Consider the following 26,383-nt stretch of genomic DNA (forward strand, 5'->3'; position numbering starts at 1 on the left):
CATCAACTACTCCTCAAAGTGGCTGTAGGTTGTAATTGCATTTCCTCTCGTTAGCCTCCTTTCTCAGATTAAGAGTCCAGTTCTCTCAGTATATCCCATATATCCCCACAGATCATCTGCTGTGAGAGTCTTCTCCAGATCCTCTCAAATTTCTCAACAACACTTTTGAATCAAGTTCTAAAACTGGCTTCCAAGTGCAGCCTTACCAGTACTGACTACAGTAAGAGTAGCGCACTGAGTAAATAAATCCTTTCCCTGCTTGCTATGCTCTTTGTGATGTCCTACCTTGCAGCTGTGGCCACTGAGCTCACTGCATCCAGATCAGTGGGCAGTTTGCCTTATTTACCATGAGAGTATATGGTTGGCTTATACTGTGTTTTCCAGCAGGATTGCCACTCAGGTTTCTTCCCCGCAAAGTGTACTGATTCTTGAGGTCATTCCACTCCAATTACTGACCTTTATATTTGCCTAGCCATCAGGCTTTTCAAGAACCCTCTAGACAGTAATTCTACTGTTCAGCATGTCAACCTTCACCTCTTCCAAGTCAGCAGTATTTTCAAATGCTCTTACCATGAATTCTGTCATCTGTGTCACTCATGAAGGTATGGCTCTGGGATACTCTGCTTGTTGGCTACCAAGTGCATATCAAAACATCAATTCAGTAAGCCCAGCAATCCAGCCAACTCTCAAACAACCTAAGTGTGCTGCTCTTCCAAGCACAGTTCCAAATAAGAATGTTGTGGATGATGATGATGCCAAAAGTCTTTGTTTTAGTGATCCAAATTGGATGCAGCCTACTCAGAGCAGATATCGTTGCAGTGAATTCAACTCATGAAATGATGAAGATTGACTCCCTCTAAGTCAATGTACTTTGAATTAGCACTGTGGCATACTGTGATTACTGATGTGTTTGCTTTTATTGTGCCCAGAATTGGAACAAGAATTATATTATGGGGATGACCTGGCAACAGCTCTGTAAGAACAGAAAGAAATAAAAAATTGGGGAAAAAAGAGGATGTTATGGATCCTCCTAAAAGGATGCTATCCTGGCAAGTGTCAATATGTGAAAAAGCAGATGATAAGCACTAAAGTCTTTCATTATGTTGGACTCCTCCCACATCAGTTAGCAATTGCACTATGAAAACCACAGAGATTGTTCAGCATATATTGTTTGAACAAGTAAGGGCAAGTGCCAATGAAATCTGGAATAAACTTCTCAGCAGTTACAAGATCAGATTACAACGTTCATTGTCCTACCTTGCAGCTGCATTGGCCAGAATGATCAATGCATGAGCACTTCCCCTCTGCATCACAGCTCTGTGGATCTGTCCCAGCCAGGAAGCACTGACAAGCGACACAATGTGGATAATTCCAGTAGCCCAACCTGCACTCCGTGCATTTTTCCCCAGAGAATTCAGGGCGGCAGAAGCAACAGCCTGTATTTAAGTCACACTGAGAACTTAGGGCTCCGATGAGGCTGCACTCACAGGGCTGAAAAGGAGAGAAACAAGGCAATTGCAATTGTGCTTCTGAAAAAAAAAACCAAAACCAAAACCCAACCAAAAAGCAATTCACCTCTTTTAAGTATCTATAAATAAAATACAGCAGTGAATTCCCACTGTCTAAAACTAACACATTTAAATTATAAATCCAGTAATTTATTTTTATTCAACATAGGTCAAGCATTTGCACTAAATACATTTACAACACTGGTGGGATTTTTTCGAGAGATATTACTTATCACTGGTAATTTAGGCATTGTAAACAAATGAACCCAAAACGGTCAAGGAGATTAAAATGCTTTGTGGATGAAATTAACTCAGAAACTACAAGCACTCTCTAAGAAGTATTTTGTATGTAAATTCTCTACAGGCATGTAAAGAACACTTTCCTAAAATTGGAACTGCTCAGGAGCAATCGGTTCAGAGGTCCCAGAGGAATCTAGTTCAATGTCTATTACTCATCCATCAGACAGGTAACTATCCTCTTTGTACAAACAAGACTCCTAGATGACAGTAATTTACACAGTAAGGGATAGTGATTTAGCCATGTGATATATCTGGAAGCAAACTTCCTCACAGAATAAGACTTGAACAGAGAGGTGAGGATAGAAATAGGTGATTTTCCAGGGTGTCTAGATACTGAATACAAAAGTAGCAGGGAAAACTGCAGACTTCCCAAGAGCAGAAGAATCCCTCAGTGCTATTACTGGGGTAGCACTGCACAGTTAATACAGGACATTGGCTGTAATCACTGGTGTGACCAGAATATAATATGGATAAATTCAGTTTACAGAAAAAACTCAGTGACAGAAGTACAGGTTACCACAGTAACTGACATGGATAGGCTTGCTAAAATTACAGACACAAAGCTGAAAAGGAGAGGAAGAAAATGTGGATTCAGTTTCTAAGCAAAACTGTTTATTACATGACCACTTAGAGCACCTTTCCTCAGATCTGAAAACATCATTTATAAAGAAGGTGAATATATATACACGAAATATACAGATGCAATCTTTACTGAATGCCAGAGAAACCACTGGTTAAACATTAGTCTGCAAGATGACTACCTAACCTAAAAAACCCCCAACTTTCTGACAGAAAGAACTTAATTCTACAAGATACACTTGAACACAAAGCTGAGAAAGCAAACTGTTCACCGTTCTCTGAAATAGCTTAGTGTGCAATATCAAAACCTAATTTACAATCAGATGCTGTGTTTGGTTTATGCAGTTTTTTACAATGCTCTCTATCTCAGACTTACAAAAGCCCTGGAAATCTTCTACAAAGACTGCAAAGCAGGAGATTTACATCTCACTTTGCAGAAATTAGTGGCAACATACTGAAAGAGATGTGGGCTGATAGATCATCATTAATTTAGATGGTGCCATGGAATGTCATACTAATGTGCTCACATCAAAGACTATCAGAGAATATACTCCAGAGCTCAAAAGGAGGTCTTCAACCTCATTAGGCTGGTTTCAGAAGCCAAGAGTCTACATCACAGCAGCACTGCAGAGGTTTCACAGGAGTTTTTTATACATACAAAAATGAAATAATTCTTGTGAATTGCTTTGTAGCCTAAGTTACACAACTAACAGCCTTTTAAGAACCAATATTAATGGTGTATGACTATGTTCCAAAAAGATATAGTTTTCTGGAGTAATTGTAGCAGTACTATTAAATCCCTTATCATCAATGAGTACAGCAGGGAGGACAAAGGCTTTTGAACTCTGCACAATGTCCACTGTCACCAGTTCCTAACCTTAACCGAATATCGTGCCCCTCAACTCAAGGCCATTAACAACAGCTTTCATGGCCTCCTTGAAATTGCATCATTGTTTTCCTATTTCTTCTCCCTTTTCTTGAGATATTTTGGAATAAGAAGGGTTTAAAGACTAATAATAAGGTTTATTTCCCCTTTAAGAACACAGGCATAAAGTGCAATTTACAGCTAAGGTGGATGTTTCTTTTTTTTTTCTCCTTTCTGTCTTTTATGCTCAAACTGAAGCCTTCTCAAGCAAACTTTAGTACAAATTCTCAGTGGTGTCACCATTAAGGCCGAAGTAAATTTTTTCCCTAAAGGCACTGCTGATTATCTTTAAATATACACTACACACATAATTTAATACTGTGGTAATCTCCTCAATCACATTAAACACAGTTACAGTAAAATAAAATCAGGCTCAAGCAGGACACTGACTCAGTGTGACAGCAGAATCAACAGGGTGTTTTGTGTTACAGGTTGCATACCTGAGACAGAGGATCTGTAATGCAGTAACAGATTGCAAACATTTACATCACAGTCTTGCACCAAAACTCGCAATATGGAGACAAACCATGATTTACAAACCAAAAAACTGTGTTCCAGCTATAAATCACCATGAAAGAGGTAATGCACATAGGGAAAAAAGAAATCCACTCACCTTGCAGCCACTGACAATGTTATGGCCCCAGTGATTTGGTGCACATTTGTCACACATCTCTCCAACAGTATTGGGAGGGCAGATACAGCGTCCGCTAACAGGATCACAGTTATTGCCAAAACGTGAACACTCACAAGCTTCACGTGAGACAGAAAAAAATAAAACAGAGGAAAAGTTATCCCTTTATGTGACACCTGGAGAGCAGACCCTAAAGGGATTGGATCATTCCTTTCCTGTACAGTGAACTCTCAGTTATCTGTGGACTTGATGGGGCAGACAAGGCAGGGAAAACCTTGAGAAACCAAAACTAGTAGCAGTGAAACACAGGTTAACTGCGCTTGAAGAAGCTGCAATGAGAACAGAACGGGAAAAATAAAAGCACCAACTGCAGAAGCACAGAGACTTCTGAGATGGTGCACTCTTGTGACATGACTACAGGAATGCTGCTATACAGTTTCTGGGCCCATGCTGTCTCCTCTAAGAAGCCACCTGAGGGCCTCTGAGCCATCTATGCAGGAAACTTGCAGCCTATTTAACCTCTTATACCAATTTGAGAAATGCCTTCTGGAATTTCAGCTGCTCTAAAGAGACTTTCCTTAAAGGGCAAAAAAAAGTTTCTTTTTCCCCTCTCTATTCCTTCTTTTTCAGCTTACATATCCTCTGCCTTGGGAGGACATCAAGAAAATGATGCTTCCTCTCCATGGGGAACTGGTATTCTTTGCAGATTGTACTAAATTAAAAATACTTAAGGTTTTGAAGTGCTCCTAGAAGTGGTCTTTGCTCTTGAAGGATTGTTAAGTGAACAACTCATTGGTGGCAAACACAGATTCAAGGTATGTAAGTGATAAGTATTTATGGGGCACAAGACACACAAGTGATTGAAAGAGCAGAACTGGTGTGTGGTTGTTTTCACACCCACCATCCACATAACCCATGAGGTCAGAGAAAAAGTTTCATAAGCAAACTGACTGCATGATAACCTGCTCCTTGGGATGTTTAAAGGGCAATGTAACTTTGTTACTGAGGGCTTCATTTATGTTCATTGCCTTTTCTGTGAAATACTTCAGATTGAAACTAGAAAACAAGGGATGTGCAAATATAGAACTCCTATCTGTAGTTTAAATAAGAAGTGACCTTTATTTTTCCCCACCAATGCCTTCAAGATAAGGTAATTGATGCAAAGAAGATAGCAAGTTTTGCCTCCATCATGCCAAGAACACAATGTGTTGCATGCTATTTAAAATATTTTCACACACTGTGGCTTGAAGTTTCAGCATACATCTCATTGGGAGACTGAGGCTTTGAGATGTGGCAGCTCACGTATGGGTTTCCAGGTCTTACACAAAATTGGCTAAAAAAGGCATGGAGGGGAAGGAAACACCCAAATGTTATTCCTATTTTTACTTTTATAATTATTTTTCAAAATAAGAGGGAAAAAATACAACACAATTGTTGCAAGCAATAAGGAAATAGAAATCTCTTCTTTATCTTTGTTGCTAGAATGTCAACACTGACGATGCTTTCAGGGTTTTTTTAGGCTTTATGGATTTATATTGCACAAGAAGAAAATCAAGTTATACTCCTTTTGGATAAATGCTAGATAAAAGAGGTCCAATATTCTATTTGATACTTAACTGACACAATGGAATTAATTTTTCTGTACTTTTCCTTCCAGCATGATTTGATATACTTCTATTAATTTTCTGATTTTCTTTGTGATTCGTAATTTAATTCTTATATTTTGTCATTTGAAGGAATACATAAGAAGCTTACTAAAAATAAATGTGGAAAGAAAAGCACATTGAAAACAGAATTCCTGTTCTATTAACTTTGAAACTTTCAAAATTCTGAATTTTCTCAACATCTCCAACTGCTGCTGTTTAAACATTTGATGACCAAAGTCTGATACGTTTATATCCAAAATGTTACTTGGATCTACAGTATTTTACCATTTCATTACTGTTTCTTAAACTCTCTCATTTCAAAGTTTGCCAAGACAGTAATTAAAATTTTAATGTGCAATTTCATTAATAGTCCTCTCATTTTCCTTCCCTCATTGTAGTTATCAACATTTTGTTGTATTTCACAACAGTGGTGTGCTTTTAACCTGTGGAATGTTAGAATAAGATGTTAATCATAAAGAATATAATTTTTTGCCCTTCATTTAATTGCTAAAGGCTTTAGGACTGCAGTAATCATTTGCATTTTATTTCAGGCTCTCTCATCAGTGATCCTGGGAACCAATCTCTCCCTTTTCCAAGGGGCCAATGTACCTGAACTTTTCAAACCTGCAAGTGTGTTTGAACCCTTCATTCCCATGGGAGACATCATCATAGAGTAATATTTTCAAACATAATCTATATATAATAAGCCAGCCTGTTTCAAGGTTTAGTCACCTTCACAAATCTGGGTCTCAAGGCCTTGAAGCTCCTTCCATTAAAAAAAAAAACAAAAACTGGATAGGAAAGGAGGAACATATTACCAGACTGTGATTTCTGCTTCTGGAAAGAATATGCTTTATTCCTGAAGAACAATAACAGCATTCTAGTATTGCAGCAGTTAGTCACACTAGACAACTATCTATGTGTCCCGTGATCACACCTAAATGAGTTTTTGAGAAAATACTATTCTATCAGGAAAGATGGATATTTCCCTGTGAAGAAAACTATTGATTTGGTTCTTTTTGATACAGCAGTCTGCACTACTTCAAGGATAGGAAGCATTCATTTCAGTCTTTGACCTAATTTCCAAAAAGACAAAAATAAAGGTAAAGAGATGGCTGGATATATTTCTCTCTAATGCTAGAGTTTCAGCATCTAGAAAAGGAGACTTTTCATGTGGTTACATGAGGAAGATACCAGACAGTTTTACTGAAAGGTCTTCTTGTACACAAATAGTCCAAGTAAGCAACTAAATATTACTGTACGGGAAAGGATTGTGATAATGAAAGATGATCAACCATATAAAAACAAGGAAAAGGTTTGGGGTAAAACTACAAGCAAAGAGAGTTTGTGTTTTTACATTCCTACAACTTGATGTGATTTGGTAAACATTTTTAGCAGTGTTTTATGTTACTCTTAACTAAATTATAGGAACTTTATGGAATTTTTTTGGCAGACTACATGGAGTAAAAAACATTCCTGTTCCTTCTAAACGTAGTAGATGAGCCATAAACTGCCCATAAAATAGCAGAAATTGCTTGGGTCTTTGATTCTTGCCAATCACTACCACCATTGTCAAGTGAATGATGTACAAGGCTGTCTATGAACCCCTTGTCAGGAAAAGTAGTTAGGTAATCTAAAATTAGCCAAAGTAGAATCTTAGGAATGAATAAATAAATAAAGAATCAATCTGTGCTTGGATGCAAAACATTTACATACGAGTACAGCCTCCTTCTTCGAAGTTGTAAAACCCATGTGCACAGCGGTCACACTTCTTCCCTGTCACTCCAGGCTGGCAATAGCACTGCCCATCTCCATCGCAGTCGAAGGACTTGGAACCAAAAGAGTTGCAGTTGCAGGGAACACATCCTCTGGAAGACTGTAAGCCAAATGTTCCAGGCTGCCACAGAGTAAGGGAGAGCAGTTAGTACATGGTGTGATTACCAGGAGAAAAGAGGAAAAGCTGAGTGTAGGGAGATCAGGATCTTTCCTCTTCCTCACTGAAATACTGCTTTTAACAGGTTAGATTGTAGTGGCAAAACCCTGGAGGCAAGGACACTAAATGCCCTATGCTGCTGAGAAAGAGTTCAGAATGTTACCTGATGCTATAATGAATGTTCTGCAATGCAACACATTTCTTCTGAGGCTGTGTTTTCCCTAAGTACAATTCCCACTTGAAATAGAAGGTATGACAGCACAAAATACATACCCCATCTCTGGCTGTAAGGCTATGTCAGGTAGAGTTTGTTGCTAAAAGAGTGAATTCAAATTCTCAGCTACGAATGGAGATGGATTCAACTGGAAAGCCTCTGAACTAGATTTTATCTCCTCTGAGCAAAGGTAATGTAACGTAAGGGCAATTCTTTAGAATGATATATAGGAATAACTTCAGAAGAACATAGAGATAATGTATTTGTGTACAATACAAAAAATAATGGGGATTTTTTAAAAGATAAAAAACTCTGCCTGGATTAGGCCTCTGTTACTCTTCTATTTTCTTCCTTTTCTTTCTTTTTTGCAGTGATCAATAGAAAGTTTCTGCAGAAACGGAGTAGATGTTATCAACTATAGTAAGAAATTTCCTCCTTAGTTTCACTAGTGGAGTGTAAAAAGTAAAGCAGGGAAGACACACACTCATTTGTATACTTTGATAAGGAGTTCTGCACAAAGCTTTCAGCCAAAAGACCTCATGAATTTCACTGCACCAACTGAGCTCCGAGGAGCAAACCATACTTGATATTCAAATGACAAACTCAGTCTTGAGCTAGAGTGGTTTAAAATGGGAATACTTCTCTACCTGTTTTTCAGGCATGATGATTTTCAGTGAATACTGAAATATAAATCATATTAATAATGTCACTTGAAATTACAGCATTAATAATAAAATCTATCAGCAAGTTTGATAGAAAAGCAGAATGTTAAAAATGAGATACTAAAAAATCACCACTAATGAATATAAATGGAACAAAGTGAAAAATGTTTACTTTATAATGTGCTACTTTGTGACCCAGGCATAAGATGTTAGATTTTTAGCTACTGTAAGTTAGTAAATCTTCAAAACAATGGAGCTGTGCTGGCTTTGACCATGGCAGTGATTGTCCCTCTGTACTAATCACTAGTGCTGTGTCCACTTCTGGGCCACTTACAAGAAAAGGCATTGAAGTGCTGGAGAGGTCTAGAGAAGGGCAGTGGAGCTGATGAAGGGTCGAGAGCACAAGTCCTGTGAGGAGTGGCTGAGGGAGCTGAGGGTGTTTAGCCTGGAGAAGAGGAGGCTCAGGGGGAAACTTTTCTCTCTACAACTCCTTGAAAGGAGGCTGCAGACAGATGAGATTTGGCCTCTACTTTCAGGGAGCCAGTAACGGGACAAGAGGACATAGCCTCAGGCAGTGCCAGGGGATGCTCAGGTTAGACAAAAGGAACAATTTCTTCACTGAAAAGGTGGCCAGCCTTTGGAGCAGGCTGCCCAGGGTAGTGGTGAAGTCATTCCAGAAATGACTGAACATGGCACTTAGTACCATAGTCTAGTTGACAAAGCGATGATCAGTCAAAGGTTGGACTCAATAAACTTGGAGGTCCTTCTCAACCTTCATGAGTCTACTTTATATGAATTTGTTCCACAGTAGAACCCCTCTTGCATTGGTGAATTCTCTGAAACTTCAGAAGCTTTCCATGGAAAAGTCCTGAAATCTGATCTCTGAGGTTAATACCAAAGTTTGCCACTCACACAGAGAATCTGCTGATAGGTGCCAGAATACAGGACCACATCTATGGTCAGAATTTGGCCTGAAAATCATACAAACCTAAGTAAATGCCTGATTATACATGTAATAAAGAATTACACTGACTTTCATTCCAAATTCTATATTGAAATGTCTTGCAAATTTCATAGTTCTACCTGACAAAACACGGCATATTAGAGCGAAAGAGATAGTCAAACTCATTTAATCAAACTCAAAGTTCAATAAAATACTTGACTATCTCCAAAGATTTCTTTTACACGAGAAGAAACACCGAAATGTGAATATGCACAATCTCAGGACAGACATTCAGATTAATGCAGTGAGGTAACGAATGCACAGCATGCATCTCAGTTCTCAATATAAAGTTTGCTAGGATCTAATAAACTCTTTTTATATGGGTAACAGGCAGAAAAAGTCTGATACCAGCACTCCGTTAAGTTGGAAAGGAACACCACCATGCTGGATTGCATTCTGTGAGGAGGGCTGCACACAAAGACATTTTGGTCAGTCATGCAAACTAACTTTAACTCCAAGTTAAAGTTGTCAGCAAAGTTTGTTCACACACAGAAATTCTAAGAATCACATCTACTGAACAAGATCTATGATCCTAGATTACAATTAGGAAATACACTGAATTTTCTGAATATGTCATTAAATCATGCCTCCATCAGCGTACTATGTGGGCAACACAGTAACCTATACATGCTTAATTGGAAAAAAATCTCATTTCTCCAAGGAATTCTGCATGAGCAAATACAGCATGGGTCCCAGAGTCTAGCTGAGGATGAAAAACACTGCCAGGTATTTTTCAAACAGTGTGATAAGTGTGAAGGTTTTGAGTTGCAGGGAAAACAAGCAACATCCCTAAAATACTTTTCTGTTAGAAGCAGTAGTATCATAATTACTTAATTTTAGGAAGTAAGTTGCTTTGTTTGTCTGTGATAAGGAATGAACACTCCTATCATTTTGGGCATTACATTCACATAACTGGCACTGCACTGAATTAAAAATGGCTCAGATAACTGGCCATATTTGCTAATGAGAACTTTTAACACCAGTTATGTTAAATATTTTAAAATTAGATCTTAACTCTTTGACTCTGGGGCTGATCCTTCTTGCAACCTCCTTAAGCTACTGATTCTTGAATTGTTAGAAAAGGAAGCCTTAGGTTGTTGCAAAGTCCAAGAAAATCCCACCAATTCCACTGATTTATGTACATCTCCCATGCATTTTGTGCAAACTGCTGTTGATGGTGCTGTTTTGGGACTTAGTCTGGTATTTGATGTCTCACTGATATCACCACTTGCACAATGGAGCCCTTAGGCCTGGGGAAACATCCTAAAATGCTGCTTGTCTTCCGAGCCAGTCTGCTTCTTGAGAATTTCTTATACTGTAACACGGGTATTAAGAATTAAAACCCTAAGCAATCCGTGTGAGCTCCAAACACAAGCAAACAGGAGACTGCAGCCCATGCAAAGCTGAGTTTCTCATTACCAGAGCTGCAGGCCGGTAAGCACCTCGTGGGCACCCACTGGCACTGCTGGTGCCCCACCTCCGGGGGGGTACTCGGATCTGCTGACTGCTTCCTGCATTTTCTTGCAGTCTAGGCACCTGTCTGCTGATTTCACAGTGTCTGCCCGTGAATCCTGATTTGCAGATACATCTTCCCAGCATATCGCACTGCAGTGACACAGATCCCAAGGCACTGCAGCCACAGGGTATACAAAACAGCTTTTCTGGGGCCCAGAAGTAATTGGGCTTTAAGAATGAAAAGTAAACACTGTTAGAAAGTCGAGCTAAAGAAACTACACCACATTTTAAAAGAGTACAGAAATAAAGACAGGAGTAAACACTGAAGTAAACAAATATTAATTCCAATTAACCACCAGTACTGTATTAATGACCTTGAGATATTTGCTGGGTACCTTATGCAATCTGCAAATTCCACTTGATGCCAGCAAAATTTTTCTTTGAACAGACTCTTTAAATGTTGAAAATGGAGTGTGAGCAAACCACTTCAGAAATTGCAGAGTTTTAGAGGGTGAAAATTATCCTTTTGATTTCTGCAGAACTATTTATGTGCTTTAAATTACACACAGGTGGAGGTGTTCTGAGGACATAGGCCTAACTTATGAACTTATGCTGAACTAGAGAAATGTGCAGCCAGCTATAGCATATTCCTTAGTTGCTTGAAGACAACTCTGTAAAAGTTTATGAAGCAATATTTCTCTGCAGTGATTTATGAGGCAGGAAAACAATGTCAAAGCAAAAAACACTTTCACCAAAAAATAATACATTGTTTGGACAACACAAGAAGAAACCCTAAGAAAAGAAACATAAAGACAGAACATTCCAGCAGAACTAAACTAGCATCCTTCTTTAAAAAAAAAAAAAAGTATCAGATGCTATTAGACATTTTGCAGTTTTCTTCATAGATTACAGTAATTTCACGAATACAAGCCGCAGCAAGAAGACTAAAATTTTGGTGGAAACCCGGAAATGCGGCCAATATTCCGGTGTGGCTAATCTATGGACAAAAATGTGATATCTGCCCTTACCTAGTATCATGCTGGTCCAGTCCCGAGCCAAAACAGTCTGAAATCCATGGTTTCCCGTTGTTCTGATGATGAACCAATCAGAGAACAGCTTACTGCCTGCCTGTGGATGGCGGCGTTACTGAGGGGCGGGGGTTGTTATCGGGGTGAGTTACCTCGGCAGTTCGATAAAAGTGTGTGATATTTCTCTGTACTTTTTAAAGTGTTTTCAGTCTTGTGTGGCTACGGGGCTGGCTGGGCTCGCAGGGAGAGGGCTGGGGGAGCCTCTCTCCCCGCAGGGAGAGGGATGAAGCGGGCAATTGGCTCGCAGGGAGAGGGCTGGGGGAGCCGCTCAGCCCGCAGGGAGAGGGGTAGAACGGCCACTCGGCTCGCAGGGAGAGGGCTACAACGGCCGCTCGCCCCGTGGGGCTGCGAGGACTACAATGGTCGCTCCCCCCACGGGGCTGCGAGGGCCAGAGCGGCGCTCGCCCCGCGGGCCGCGAGGGCTACAACGGCCGCTCCCCCCGCGGGGCTGCAAGGGCCAGAGCGCCGCTCCCCCCGCGGGCCACGAGGGCTACAACGGCCGCTCCTGTGCCAGCACGGAGATGTGGCTCCGCTCGGAGCTCAGCTGCCTGCCCGCGTGGCTGAGTGGCTGTTTAAAGGCAACGCAGATCCATTGGGAATGCTCACAAAATGACCACACTATTGTTCCTGTCTTTTTTGGCTTGTAAATAAAGGGTGTGTCTTTTTTCACTTGGAAACAATGTTTCCGAGGTCGGCAGTAAGCCAGTAAGCCCCGGCGATCCCGCGATTGTGTTACCAAATGACGACTTTGTGAAAGTTCGCGGCGAACTAAAGTGCGGCTAATATTCCGGGTGCGGCTTATCTATTGACAAAGACATCAATGTTGCCAACACACCGGATATGCGGCTTATACTCTGTGTGGCTTGTATTCGTGAATTTACTGTAACTAATTTTTTATATCGAACATTCAAAATATAAAGTGTATATGCTATGTATACATATGTATTTATAGATAGGCTTAAAATGCATTCATTGCATGTAAATGCTGTTTCTTGTGTTCTGTTCTTGAAAACATTTAAAAAACAGCCATTTTACCATTCTCTACATAAGAACAATCTATATAGGTTCTATAAGTGAAAAAGCCTATCCAGAACCAAATGATATTTAGTTGAGAGAAACAGTGAAGAAATCTGAAAGGAAGCCCCATTTGTGGTCACTCACTTTGCAGATGTCACAGCGGCGCCCGATGACGTTGGCTTTACACTCGCACTGGCCCGTCCGAGAGTCACAGATCTCCGAGAAGGAGCCATTCATGTGACAGTGACAGGCTGCAGAGGAAGAAGAAGGAGATGTCAGCCTGTTCCCTGAAGATAAATCTAATAGCCAAATGTTTAGGGCAGCTTTTGCCACCCTGAGAAATGCTCAGCCTGGGTTAAGTAGGAAGGTGTTGCTCCCATACACTGACATGTTAGCCTGCCCATGTTAATTTTTCACCAAATTATTGTAGTCAGAAATTTTGCTTCAAGTTCATTTACAACTTGTTTTAAACGCTCCTCTCAGATCTAAGCAAGATGTAGAGGGCAGATTTCTAAGGACATGCCCAGAGACTCAGAGTGGGCAAGGCAGTGCTGAGAGAAAGTTACAAAAAGTGTCCAGACCCTTACACAGGGTGCGTAAAGGATGTAGCTCCAGCCAGTGGGAGTGTTACTTCTCCACGTGCTGGTTCTGCTGTCCTGGAGTTCACTCCCTGTTCATGTAGTCATCAGGAAATGCTGGCAGGCTGCAAACCCAGTACAAGGTTGAGACTATACAGGGGCAGTAATGCTCTCATGCCCCAGGCTGCACTGAAAAACATACCAAGGATTATCTGCTACCATGACTCTCCAGGATTTCTGTCTCAACAGCAGCATCACAGTTCCCAGAGGAAATGTAACCCAACTGACCAACCTAACTCGTCGCAGTGCTCTCCTGAAGACTTAAAAAGGCAGTGGAAACACTGTTTCTGAGGAAAACAGCAATGCTTCTGGCTCTTAAATTTTTACGTTTTAGAAGACAAATTTTGGGGAAGATGTCTATTACCTTTTATATTCTCCAACCACAAGAACCTTTGTGTTCTTCAGTCCTTTTAGCATGCAGAGATTTGGAAAAAACCCTTAGCACTCACAGCAGAGAACAAGGATGTGATTGTTATCACAGGGACTATAACCATGCAGTCACTGATTCCATCAGCATGAGCTTGTTCCTGCACATCCTTTGTTTTCCCCCCTCATAGGGGTATGAATCCACATCTCTATACCAACTACCAATCCACTCTCCAAACTTGGGCTTCAGTCCACATTTTGCCTTCCTGCAGTGCTCTATCTGCATGTGTTGCTTTTTTTTTTCCTCAACCTGACACCTTCATTTTAAGAAACACTTAAGAGTCCCAGCAGTGAACACATTGCAGTCGCATACTTGCATGTCAGAAGGTGCTATGTGCGACAAGGCAGTTATATTTTTTCTATATATAGATTATTACAACAGGACCTTCCTCATTATTTCATTGGACTTGCTAATTTACAATTCCAATTATAAATTTAAAGGATTGGTGTGGGGGTTTACTCCCTGATTTTGAGGTATTCTGCAGAAATTGCTTCTTTTAATGAAAGCAACTTTATTACTTGCCATTTTGTTCATGGCATTGTTTCTCAAAGATTTGCAAAAATTCTGGAATTAGTAACAAAAATGTGCTGGTTCTGCTGTTCATACCAGTCCTGTAACACCTTCAGAGATTGTCATCTCCTTCTGTTTCGCAATATATTTTTAAACAGTAAAATTAAAAGACATTTCTGATGTAATTAACATTGCTTATCTTTTTCTTTCAGCTTTCAATACTAAACAAATCTATAATTTACCTCTTCTGTTCTGTATACAGCCCTCTTTACCCTGATATTCATGTTTTAAGACTGCTGACACTCTAAATTGTACATGGTGTTAAGCATCACATACATATATGTTTTGAGTCTACATTTAATTACGGTAATTTCATGACCATAAGGCGCACCCCCCGGGAGTCGGCAAAATTCGCAACTTTGTAGATCAGATAAGGCGCACTGGACTATAAGGCGTACTTTTTTTTTGCAGTGAGGCTCCGCCCCCAGCTCACCCTGCGCAGTTGCTGGCCGAGGCCCCGCCTCAACCCGACAACCATTGGCCCCCGGGCCCGCCTGTACCCGGCAGGGGCAGTGCCGCGAGCCACCGGGCCCCCCGGACCCGGCAGTCATGGGCCCCCGGGACTGCCTGGACCCGAGAGGGGCAGTGCCGTGGGCCTCCGGGCCCGCCCCCAGCCAGCTGCTGTGGCATTTCCGGCTCCCCCCATGACTCACAGCTCACACTTCCGGTTTGGCAAATTTCGCAACTTTGTACATCAGATAAGGCGCACTGGACTATAAGGCGTACTTCTGGGTTCGAGGGAAAATTTTAGTCAAAAGGGTGCACCTTATAGTCGTGAAATTACTGTAAATTGGTCAGTGGGGAAAGAAGATACTAAAGCTCAGATTCAACAAACTACAATCCTCAATGTAAAATAAAAGTATTTCACCAACCTTTTTATACACATACTTCAAAACCCAGGCTCAGTCTGATTTGAATTGTTTTGCTTATCAAGCATACAACAACACAAGAATAAAAAAGTAAACTTACACTGATTTTATAAACAAATGAGTTTGTCCTATTTATATTTCAGTAAGCAGCATTCCATGGTGTCTTATCTCAGTTACAGATGACTGAGTACGATACAGTGGTAAGGGGGAATTTGGAATATCAGGACTTTGAATGTTTTTCTTGGCTCTGGCAGTACGTACATAATGAAGAAATAGTCAGGGCTATTCATCTAATAAACTGTTACACAATCTGATAAATTGTATTTATCTCACCTAGAACCTTCCCATTCATTCACCTCTACTGGGAAAATTAGCTCTTGTTCAAAACTCCAAATGGTAGTTATAATACAATGCAGCCTGTCGGAGAAATTTGTCTTACTTTCTTCCTGAACAACGCTGGTCAAGACCTTTCATTCTCTCTAGATTTTTATATTTATGAGCTTGTATTTATGAACAAACTACACACTTATTTTCCTACAACAGTAGTATACACTGGAACATAGGCAGACTTGATTATTTGCTTTACTTCATCTTGTGACACTGAGCTCTATTATCATCAGCTCTACCTCCAGGTATTTGCTTCAGCACACTGCGCTGTTTCACTCCAAAAAACCACCTGCTAGAATCCAATCAAATAAGCTTAAGAAATTTGCTCGTTTTTCTTAGATTTATGGTTTTGTATAGCTACACCAAAAAATTCAGAGATGCTATGATGATATAAAGTTGTACTGTCATTTGAAACAGTTAATGCACACAAAAGCACTGTACTGAGAAAGAGCAAGAAACATTTCAAACAATAATTTGAAAGTAAATTCATGCTCTGCAATACTCTTGGATTTGGCTTTTTAATAAGGAACAAAATTGAAAACAACAAAGTAAAGGCGCAGTCCCTCTGATATTGTTGCTGCAGGGCAAACTTCATGGAAGTCTGCAAAGGAAATAAAAAATCATATACAAAGAAAAAAACCCACATGAAAGGTGGAGACTAGAATACATGGTAGCTGCAAGTACAAGGATATGAATACATTAGGGGGCTCTCCTTGCAATAATACTAACAACAAAGGCAAAGCTTGTAATTCAACATTAAACATGTATTTCTTTTAAATATTTTTTAATGGTATGTTTTCCAAACTCTTCTCTTAGAAAATCTTTCTCATGGACCTGTGACTACTGTGGAAATGGTGAAAGCACCAGTCCTGATGACTCAAGAATAGTGACAAGCTACTGAAAGCTGTAATTTTTGAAATGCATTTCTTAAATCACTTTACACACTTAACATTGTCACTTATGTGACATCATTCATCATGACCTTTTAACTTATGGAGAGAATATATGAGATTGTCTGAATTTTTTCTGGTATTGTGTAAAGAAGGTACAGAAAGCATTTATACAGGTATGTCTTAAGGGTTATCTATGACTTCGTGTACATCACTGTTTATTGCCCTTAGCTGAGAAACCTGGTGATGTTCTGCATCTTGTTAGCTCCCACACACTCTCTGGAGGTCCAACACAACCTAGGATTTTCACTTTTAGACTGCAAGTTGCTAATAGGGCAAGTCCTGAAAATGGATGCCAGTGCCTCAGACTTCTCACAACACATACTGTTGATATGGTCCCCATGTTCCTAGACAGACAGTAAGACAATGTGCCAGCTCTTTCACTTGCATAATTTTATACTGCTACAACGTCTTTTTACTCAGTGGGGTTACTCTTGTGTTTATTATAACAGATGAAACAGGAATAAATCCCTGTGACAGTGAAGTAAAATGCTTGGCTCTTTCAGGACAGCTTGTAACTTGTTTTATTCCGCTTCTCAGAATGTGAAGGAAGAGTACGTGAAGAATGTTTTTAAGTTAAAATCACTTGTTCTGCATTCTGAATTGTGCCAGAAATGGCTCAGAGAGAGCCACTGCCTCCTACAGAAAGAAAAGCTCCTGTTTCTACCAAATTTTCCATCTCCAATGAATAATTTTTTTGCAATCATTATGAAGAAGGATGTGCTGGGGCTGGCAGTTGATTGAATAACATGCACCACTTAGCTGAGAATTGGTAGCTTGCTGTAGTGCCAGGTATCTTCCTCCAAAGCACTTTAGAAAAAATTGTCTGGAAATTTTAGGGTTGGATTGGCAGTTCAGAAAATCTTGACCTGTAAGCAGCAGCAGCTTCCAACTCTTACTGAGGTTATATAAGTGGGAAACAGGTTACAAATGCTGTCAGAGCTGGATGATGAAACTGAAATATCACTCCTTCCTTTCAATCTCACAAGTGAACAAAATTTTTCTGGGTACCTTGTAGTATTTTTTAGTGAATAGTTTTCATTTATTTATATTTATTTTTGTGGATCTGACATTTACTATAACCTTTTGCATGTGTTGTATAACCTATTGCACCTATGGAGTGCTCCATTGTTTTTTTCCATGTCTACTTCAACCAGAGCTTTTTAATAAGTTCTTCTTTCTGTTTATTTTAAAGCCTCCCTTTCCAGATGCAGATGCACAGTATCATTATTAGAGCTGTATCATTCTCTTGCTCACACATACAGAGGCACAGTCTTCCTCTCAGGAACAAAGTTACAGGATAGATCAATACTGTCAGGAGCTCTAAAAGTTCGTGACTTACGTTGACAGTTCCTTGCATGAAGAGCATCACCAAAATATCCATCAGCACACCTCTCACAATATTGGCCTGTTGTACCTGGCTTACATATCAGACAAGCACCAGACAAGCTGTCACAGCTGCCAGGAACGGAGAAGTCAAGGTTGTCATTACACTGGCATGGCTGGCATGATCCCCCTGGTATTAGAGGCTGTCCAAAATAGCCTTCTGCACACCTATGGTAAAAGACATCATCAGTTAGGACTCTTAAATAATCCTCTCATTAGAAATATTTAATTCTGTTGCCTCCCTGATCACCAAAAATGATTTGATTTTCTCTCAAGTATGTCTTAAGCATCTTTTTTCTTTCTCTCTCCTTCCCTTTTTTAACAACACTGTAGATACAGTACCAGCAGAAATCCTGGCAGTTCTGCCAGCAATTAGACTTCAGCGGGTGAAAAATCTTGTCACTGGCATTGAAGGTGAGACAAAGCATAGCAAGAAATCTTAGTGGCACTTTAGAGGAAGGGGGGTTGGACTAGATGACCTTGAAAGGTCCTTCCAATCCAAACTATTCTATGACTCTATGTTAGATACACTTTGTATTTCAGCACATTATGTATAGATGTTCTGTACTCAATTACCAGCAAGCCTGATGATTTTTTTTCTCCCCAACCTTAAAAACAGCTTTAGTTTAGAAAAACACCTTTAGAACGCAACACAGACATAAATTTGTTTACCTAACAAGATCCATCCCTTGACTTAGACTTCCCTTGATCTACTGCACGGTCAGATTTGCTTAATTAATGGATTTCTAATCTCTGTTTATGGGTGGGTAACAAAAAGATTGCTCAATAGCATAGGAACTAGGTTGTTGTGTACTATACCCTTCATATTTTAAAAGAATTGTTTGAAAATATCACATCCTTTTCCACCTTGCCCATCTGCAATTTTCTGTGAGTACCATGTAAAGCAGGTTAGTGAATCTGACCTAATATGAGTCTGTATTTAAAGCAAATTTCTACTCATCCCACAGCCTATTTCCTGTTTATATTCTGGTCTGCTTTTCCTTTCTGTCATATTTGCTCACACTTCATAGTAAGAGCAACTTGCAGATAGCAAAGAAAAAGAAAAGAAAAATTACAGTAATTTCACGATTACAAGCCGCACTGATTATAAGCCGCACTTCTGGGGGTGTCAGCAACATTTCGTTTTTCCTCCATATACAAGCGGTACTGGATTGCAAGCTGCACTTTCGTTCGCAGCGAGGATCTGTGTGCAACTTTCACGAAGTTGCCAATTAGTAACAGAATCGTGGGATTGCGGAGATTACTGGCTCGACTCAGGGCCGTGCGGGCTCGGATTGGCCCCGCTCTTCCTGTCGGAGCCAGGTGAGCTCAGATCAGCCCTGCTTTTCTCCTGCCGGCACCATGCAGGCTCGGATCAGCCCCACCGCCCTCCCGTTGGGGCCGTGCGGGCTCAGATCGGCTCGGGGCCATGTGGGCTCACACTTCCAGGTTAGCAAATTTTTGAACCTCATCAATATATTAGCCACACCTGATTATAAGCTGCTCTTTGGGTTCGGACCAAAATTTTAGTCAAAATGGTTCAGCTTATAATCGTGAAATTACTGTACACAGTTCTGGCTAATGAATATTTTCATGCACATCTCAGATGAACTCCAATTAGTATAAGGAAAACAGAAAATACATAAAGTACATTGCACAAAATAATTTTTTCCTACAATTTTAAAGTCAGTATGGATGCAGTTTTAATGTACACAGATATCTTCTCTACTTTGTAGTAGTATTGGATAGCACAGTTAAGGAAAGATTTTGTGTATCATCCTAACACAGGAATGCAGAGTTCCACTACTGCTGTCATTCTCGTGTGTGTCAAATTCATCCTTTTCCTTGATTCCAGAATATCTCATCAAGCTTTTAATTGGATCCTAAGCAAAGCTGTCTAAACATGTACTAACTATTATTCAATATCATCAGCAAGGATCACAAAGATTATAAAAACTGGGTAACTGAGAGCAGGGAGGAAAAAATAGTGGGAACTAATTGAGCGGTTTTTTGTAATTTTACACAAAATAGGATTTTTTTCAATCCTCTCAAAATAACCACAATACAGACCAGTAATATATATAAACACTCCAGTGGTGCATGCAAGCCCTCAGGACCATGAGTAAAATTTCCACAATCTAGCCCACTCCTGTAGTACAGTCGTCTCTCAAAATTACCCCTTCATACCCACAAGACATCAAAATCTTGTCATTAGAATCATTCAGGTATTTTATTTTCAGCACCTGTCATAAATGTAGCAATTTACTGTATTTCCTGCAAAGGAAGAGATAATTTTTTCCTTGATGGAGGATATCTCAGCAATGACAAAAGACTAATTTTAGTCATAATTTTACCAAAATAGATTGGCTTTTATCAGTGACAATATCTCAGTTACAAAGGCCAATAATGCATCTTAACATGTTACAATTCATAGCCACATTTTATCAAAACCAGAGAGTATCTGTATAATCTATGCAGTTATCTTAATTTATCTCGACCAGATTACATCTTAAATTAACTCATACTTTGCTAATCTGCTGCTGGTGTGTTTATCATAAATCTCAATCTCTTGGTCCTACTAATCTGTCTTCACTTAATGTGTGTTTATTTTCTTCTTTCACTTTCATTTAAGGGTTAGTTCTCTATTTGACAGCATTCACAGAAACTTACCAAGCAGTTCACAGAAAGAATACTCCAATTTGTGTGAAATGCATTGCTAATTATTTCCTTCTATTAACAGCAGAAGACCTCAGTAACTTTGTGTTCTTATCAGTTTATACTTTGATAATTAAAATTGGAAAAAGTTCACTATCATCACATAGCCATATTTTAGTAATGCACATACATAATCTCAAATCCAACCGAAGATGATCCTGAAAGTAAGGGTAAATCAGTAAAGCTTAAAAGAGAACTACGTACATGTATCTATGTAACTTCTTGCTCTTTTTATACCACTTCTCCTGAAGTTGCAGGGGAGGATTTTAAAAATCCACTTTCCTTAGTTCCAGCTTTATTCCCTTAAGAACATTCCTACTTCAACTTTTTTTCTTAAGTTCAAAGCATTATATATTTGGGAAGGTTTAGATTAAAAAGCATCAGTATGTGACATGGAAAATTACTTTTATGCATTGCACGAAATACATGTAAAAATAAATTACTTGTAACTACAACATAACACCCCTGAGATTTAAAAAAAAATAAAAACAGGAGTAAAAGCAGCAAAAAAAAGATTGTGGCCATATTTTTCTTTTCTATTCTCAAATGCAGGTGAGTCTGTGTGTGATACTTTTTATTTGGCATAAGTGGTGCTAAATGCAGGGCTACTACTTAAAAATATGTGTATGAATGTCGCCTGGTCAGTATGGAGTTAATATTCCTCATAGTCTGTACGGCGTTTTGTATATACGCAGACATGCACAGAAACACAGGGTTATTTTATACATTTCTTTACATTTTCTGGGGGAAAACACCCTTGAGACAGAGTTAATTAAGCCTGCAAATCCAAACACTTTAAAGCATGGAAGTACTATTTTTACAGAGCCTTTGAAATTTATGTGCCTTCAGCCTGTGCACAAAACCAGGCAAAAGCCCTGTGGAGAAACGGCTTGTGAGCACGCAGTGAGATATCTTAACTCAGGTGCAGAGCACAGATGTTATTGTTGTGTGACCAGCTATGAATCTTGCATTTTCTAATGTCAGAATGCCTGCCTTTGCAAGCTGCAAACACCCCTGCCATAACACATTTGTTTGTACCAAATCTCCTGAAATGTTTGACCCTTTTCCCATCAGTACTGCAACACAGACTCGCTGCTCTGGCACTAGTGGAAGAATTATATTTGCTACAATGAGCAGCAGTTTGAAGCCACAGTACTCATGAGAGGCTGTGGCTGGTGGCACTCTGTGCTAGACTTCAAGAATAGGGGAGGAGGGGGCAAAAAAGTACATGGGTCAGCTCACCCTTCTCCTCACACGAGGGGCACTGATCCTCCTTCTAGGAGGAAAAGGTCATTGGATTCATATACATAAATCATGGAGTCCTACAGAAAAAGCTAGACTCTCACCTATTGCGCTTCTTTTCCCTACCAAGACTGTATTTGGAAAATGGCTCTCATCATCCTGTAAATGTGCTGTGCTAAAAAGGCAACCTTATGTCATTCTCATACATCCTTTCTATGAAGTTAAGAGAATGTCCATCTAACCTCATATGCCTCTGGAAAAGTGAGCAGTGAGCAATGGAAAAAACCCATACATCTAATTTTTTAGGAAAAAACATTACATGGGGAAGCTGAGCTCTCTCTACAATTATAGATTATATGATACCTCCCAACATAGTTTATATCTGCAATTATTTTGATGGTGTTATGAGCTGGACCCCTCAGAATATTGAGCAATTATGGCACCACTCTTCTGAGAGCTCCAGTGACAGAAGTAGCAATTTTTTATATATTTTACAAATCAGACAGATCGGTATCAGACAGATATGTATCTCTTTAGGGGACAGAGGATATATTTTTAGGCCAAATAAGTAAAGTGCTTCACACTGTCACTTCATGATACTTAGTATGTCATGATAATTTAGCATTGTTCAGCTAATGAATCACATGGCTCAGATCACTTGTCATTTTGTAGTTGCAAAAATGAAAGAGAATTTCATGTAAACTCTGTCAGCAATTATACAGCCACTGCTAATAGCAAAACGCAACATGCTTTCTCCTGATCATTATTATTGACAGCTGCAGACATTTTAAAACAACTTGTTACAATTAAAAGCAAATAGTTCTGTGAGCTTTGGAATTAATGGCCTAATTTTCAGTGGATTTATATCACATGGTTACAAGGCTAAGGGCTGATCATTTGCTGCAGGATGTTGCTATTCAGCAGGGAGTAATCCCTTAGGCTACAGCAGCACTTTTTCCTTGTCCTGTGAAAGTTTTCTTATGGGCAGAACATTAACAATCTCTCTCTATCTGTTTAATCAGGTGTGAGTTCACACAGTATTCTTCCCCCTTAGCTATGACATGTCCTGATTTATTAACCTCTATTCAGCCACTTCTTTTCATAAAACCTTCAGGAACAATTATCATCTTTGAGCCCTCCTATCTTCTGCCAAATTTGGTTGAAATTGACCTACAAGTACAGACAACTTTGCAGGCAGCCAGAGAGACATGAACAAAAAGATCACAGTAGCCTCATTTCCTTAGGAGATCAGGCTAAAATCCAATTTAGCCATTTTTTTCAGACTCTATACTACTGCATCTACAGTCTGTGGTCCACTCAGAAACAGCACTTGTTGCTAATGGAAGCTGTCAATGACCCTGCATTGACAAACTGCCACCAAAGTGCTCTTGATGTGATTTATTCCTGCCGTCATTAACTCCACAGCCCACTAGCTGAAAGAAGGTGATGACTTCCCAGACAGACAGGAAAAGACAGGCAGAAATAGCAGCAGCAGGAGCAGACTCGGTGATGATGGGTGGAAACAGGTGACAGCCTGCACTCTCACTTCAGCACAGATATAGCACAACAGGGGATTTAAAAGGAAGTAGTTGTAAATTGGAAAGAGAGGACTATAGGGACATTCACAGTGCATGGTCAGGTTTCTGCTTTTCTGGATGTCTCTTGCTCTTAGTTTATTCCTACTTCTCATCCCAGCCTGAATATTTTAAGTCTTCATTCAGAAGCCTTACCTTTTTTTTTATGATTTGCCTTGAAAAATCCTTCAAGCAGCTCATGGAAGTGCCAAATGGCAAGAGCCTACTAAGCAACACCAGGGCCATGTTTCCATGCCCCTGTCTGGCCAGGTGTTACACAGTTATCTGGCTCCCCAAGCCCCTCTTAAAAAGGTGTCATTGGCAGGGTCATAGGGGGCTGAGAGCATGGAGACAAAGCCAACAATGATTCATCATGACCTCCAAACAGCTAGCAGAGGTCCTCTGGCACACTAACTGCTCTTGAAATCTGTTCCATCCATGTGAATCCCAAGAGACCTAAGGCATGCAGACACAGTGGTGATATCCCTTGCCTATATGGTCACACCTCCTGTGGATGGGGGGTTCCTGGGAGCTTAGCACTAGGACTCACACTAGCTCTTTGTTTCATTTAAATTCTCCACATGATCCTTTCATCATAATGCCTTTGCAAAACTAGCAGTAAATGTAAGAAATACATATTGAACTTTTCTATGTATTTGACAAAGAATTCTCTTTTTTGTCATTAAAGCCCAGTTTGTTCTACCTGCTAAATAAATACTACAACAGAAAATGAGATGCAATAAAAATGTAAATATTCTTTTAAAAAATACTTAATATCTACAAATAATTTATTAAAGAGCTATATTTTCACTGCATATTAACTTCTCTAAGGGAAGCATCAGTAATTTACTGCGTTTTTATCACCATGCTCTAAACAGTCAAATGACAGAAGAGACAAAAGGTCTATAAAAATCTCAGAAGAGTGACAGAAAAGCTAGAAGAAACATTTTTAACAAAGACTCTTACTTAACAGCAAATGCTTCTTGGAAACCTTATATTTTACCATAAAACAATAAAACGAGCATGAGAAAAATACAAATTCATGGATCCAATATCAGAGGAATTTTTTTCAGTGAGTTTCAGAACAGGAATGGGGAGGGGAAGGGGAGGTAACAAAAGGTAGAAGAGTTCCATGTGATCAATACTTTTGTTTCAGGTCTCATGACTAAAAGCATGGTGCCTGCTTACCTTTCACAACGTGGTCCCACATAGCCAGCTGGGCATTCATCACATATTAATCCACGATGCCGGTCAAAATGACACGTTGGGCTAAAGCTGTGTTGTTGATATTGAGAAAGAAGAGGGACAAGGAAGAAACATAGAGAAAATATGGTTAGCAGCATAGCTCTCTTCCCACTTCAGAGATTGTAAATTTGCAAAACAGTGCCCAGGAAAAGTGATTCTGGTCTAGGACATGGGGCTTAAGTTCTACTCCAGCAAATTGAATTTGGAATGACTCTGCTATTTCTGTGACACTGAATATAGAGCAGCGGATGGCAGCATCCCAATAGCCTGTTATTACGGGACTTGAGCCTGCCAGTGAGTGGTCTGGATACCATTAAAAAGGCAGGAATGTACAGCTGTTTGTTTGTGCCCCCGAGGGCCTGGCAAAACAATCTGTGCCATAACGTGGCCCCTATATAAATCTTTCTGAAGGACAACCGATTAAAAGCTCAGGTAACTTTGCGTATAGTCAGCTGTGAAAGGAACCCAGTGAACAAGAAAGGGGAGGGGCAAAATGGGAAATATCTAGTGCAGCTTCCCAGAGAGCGTATTTGAGTTAATCAAGTGCCAATGACCTCAAGCAACAGGCCACACAAGCATACTGAAGTTTAAGAATAGCTTGCAGACTGGAAAATTTTTACCTCTTTGTTATGCTCTAATTATTTTTGGCTGGTTTGGGGATTTTTTTCTCCCCTCTTTTTGTATACATAAGGATACTGTAGACATTTATAAGCTCCACATCTCAATGCCTGTGTTTAACTCTGCACCGTGTTCCTTCGCTGTTAGCATTTTACTTTCCATAATCTTTCTCACTTAACACACCTTTCTGAAGAAACCTCCTGACACACTAAAGGATACTACGAAAAGAAGAAAAGGCAATCTGCTCTTGGGTAATTCTATAATAATAATTAGAGACAGAGGAGCATCTTTATAAAGCCTTATCTAAATAATGATAATCAATTTTGCTCAACTAAATAGAAAAATAGAAAAAGAAAAAAAAAAGAAACAAAAGAATGGGAGTAGGTGTATCATGGGGTGACTATTCAAAGCACCTGTGTGAAAAAAAAAGATACTGAATTATCTTTTATAACCTAGGAAAAGAGAATTTGAGAAGCAATAGAATTGCTACAACAAAGACAGCAGAAGGAATTTACATTCAAGGTAACATAGCATGCTGCAATAATAACAAATAGACATAATCTGAGCTTGGATATATTAAAGCAGGATATATCATGACGTTTTCCAGAAAGTAATAGGCCCAGGAAAGACAGAAAAACTTAATTAGCATAATTTATTGTGATTAGCTTCTGGTGAGTAGACCCTACTTCTCAGGAGTCCTCCATCCTGTGATCTGTCCTCAGTTATTCTTTATTCTGTGTTATCAAACAAATATAAGAGATCAGTGAGAAAAACGTGGGATGGTCAGGTCCAATAAACATA

The 26,383-nt window shown here is 39.6% G+C and overlaps 1 protein-coding gene across 1 annotated transcript in view; it reads right to left on the reverse strand.

Moving 5' to 3' along the window:
• LAMA2 (laminin subunit alpha 2) overlaps positions 1 to 26,383 on the reverse strand; it is a 290,666-nt gene that overhangs the window by 113,582 nt on the left and 150,701 nt on the right. The window contains exons 18-23 of the mRNA XM_033055719.1: positions 24,908 to 24,994; positions 18,145 to 18,356; positions 13,106 to 13,212; positions 7,306 to 7,486; positions 3,926 to 4,062; positions 1,258 to 1,491 (exon numbers count right to left, since the gene is read on the reverse strand). Of these exons, the coding sequence (XP_032911610.1) occupies positions 1,258 to 1,491; positions 3,926 to 4,062; positions 7,306 to 7,486; positions 13,106 to 13,212; positions 18,145 to 18,356; positions 24,908 to 24,994 (958 nt within the window). The remainder of the gene's footprint in view (positions 1 to 1,257; positions 1,492 to 3,925; positions 4,063 to 7,305; positions 7,487 to 13,105; positions 13,213 to 18,144; positions 18,357 to 24,907; positions 24,995 to 26,383) is intronic.

This window comes from Catharus ustulatus, chromosome 3, assembly GCF_009819885.2.
Source record: "Catharus ustulatus isolate bCatUst1 chromosome 3, bCatUst1.pri.v2, whole genome shotgun sequence".
Classification (NCBI taxonomy): Eukaryota; Metazoa; Chordata; class Aves; order Passeriformes; family Turdidae; genus Catharus; species Catharus ustulatus.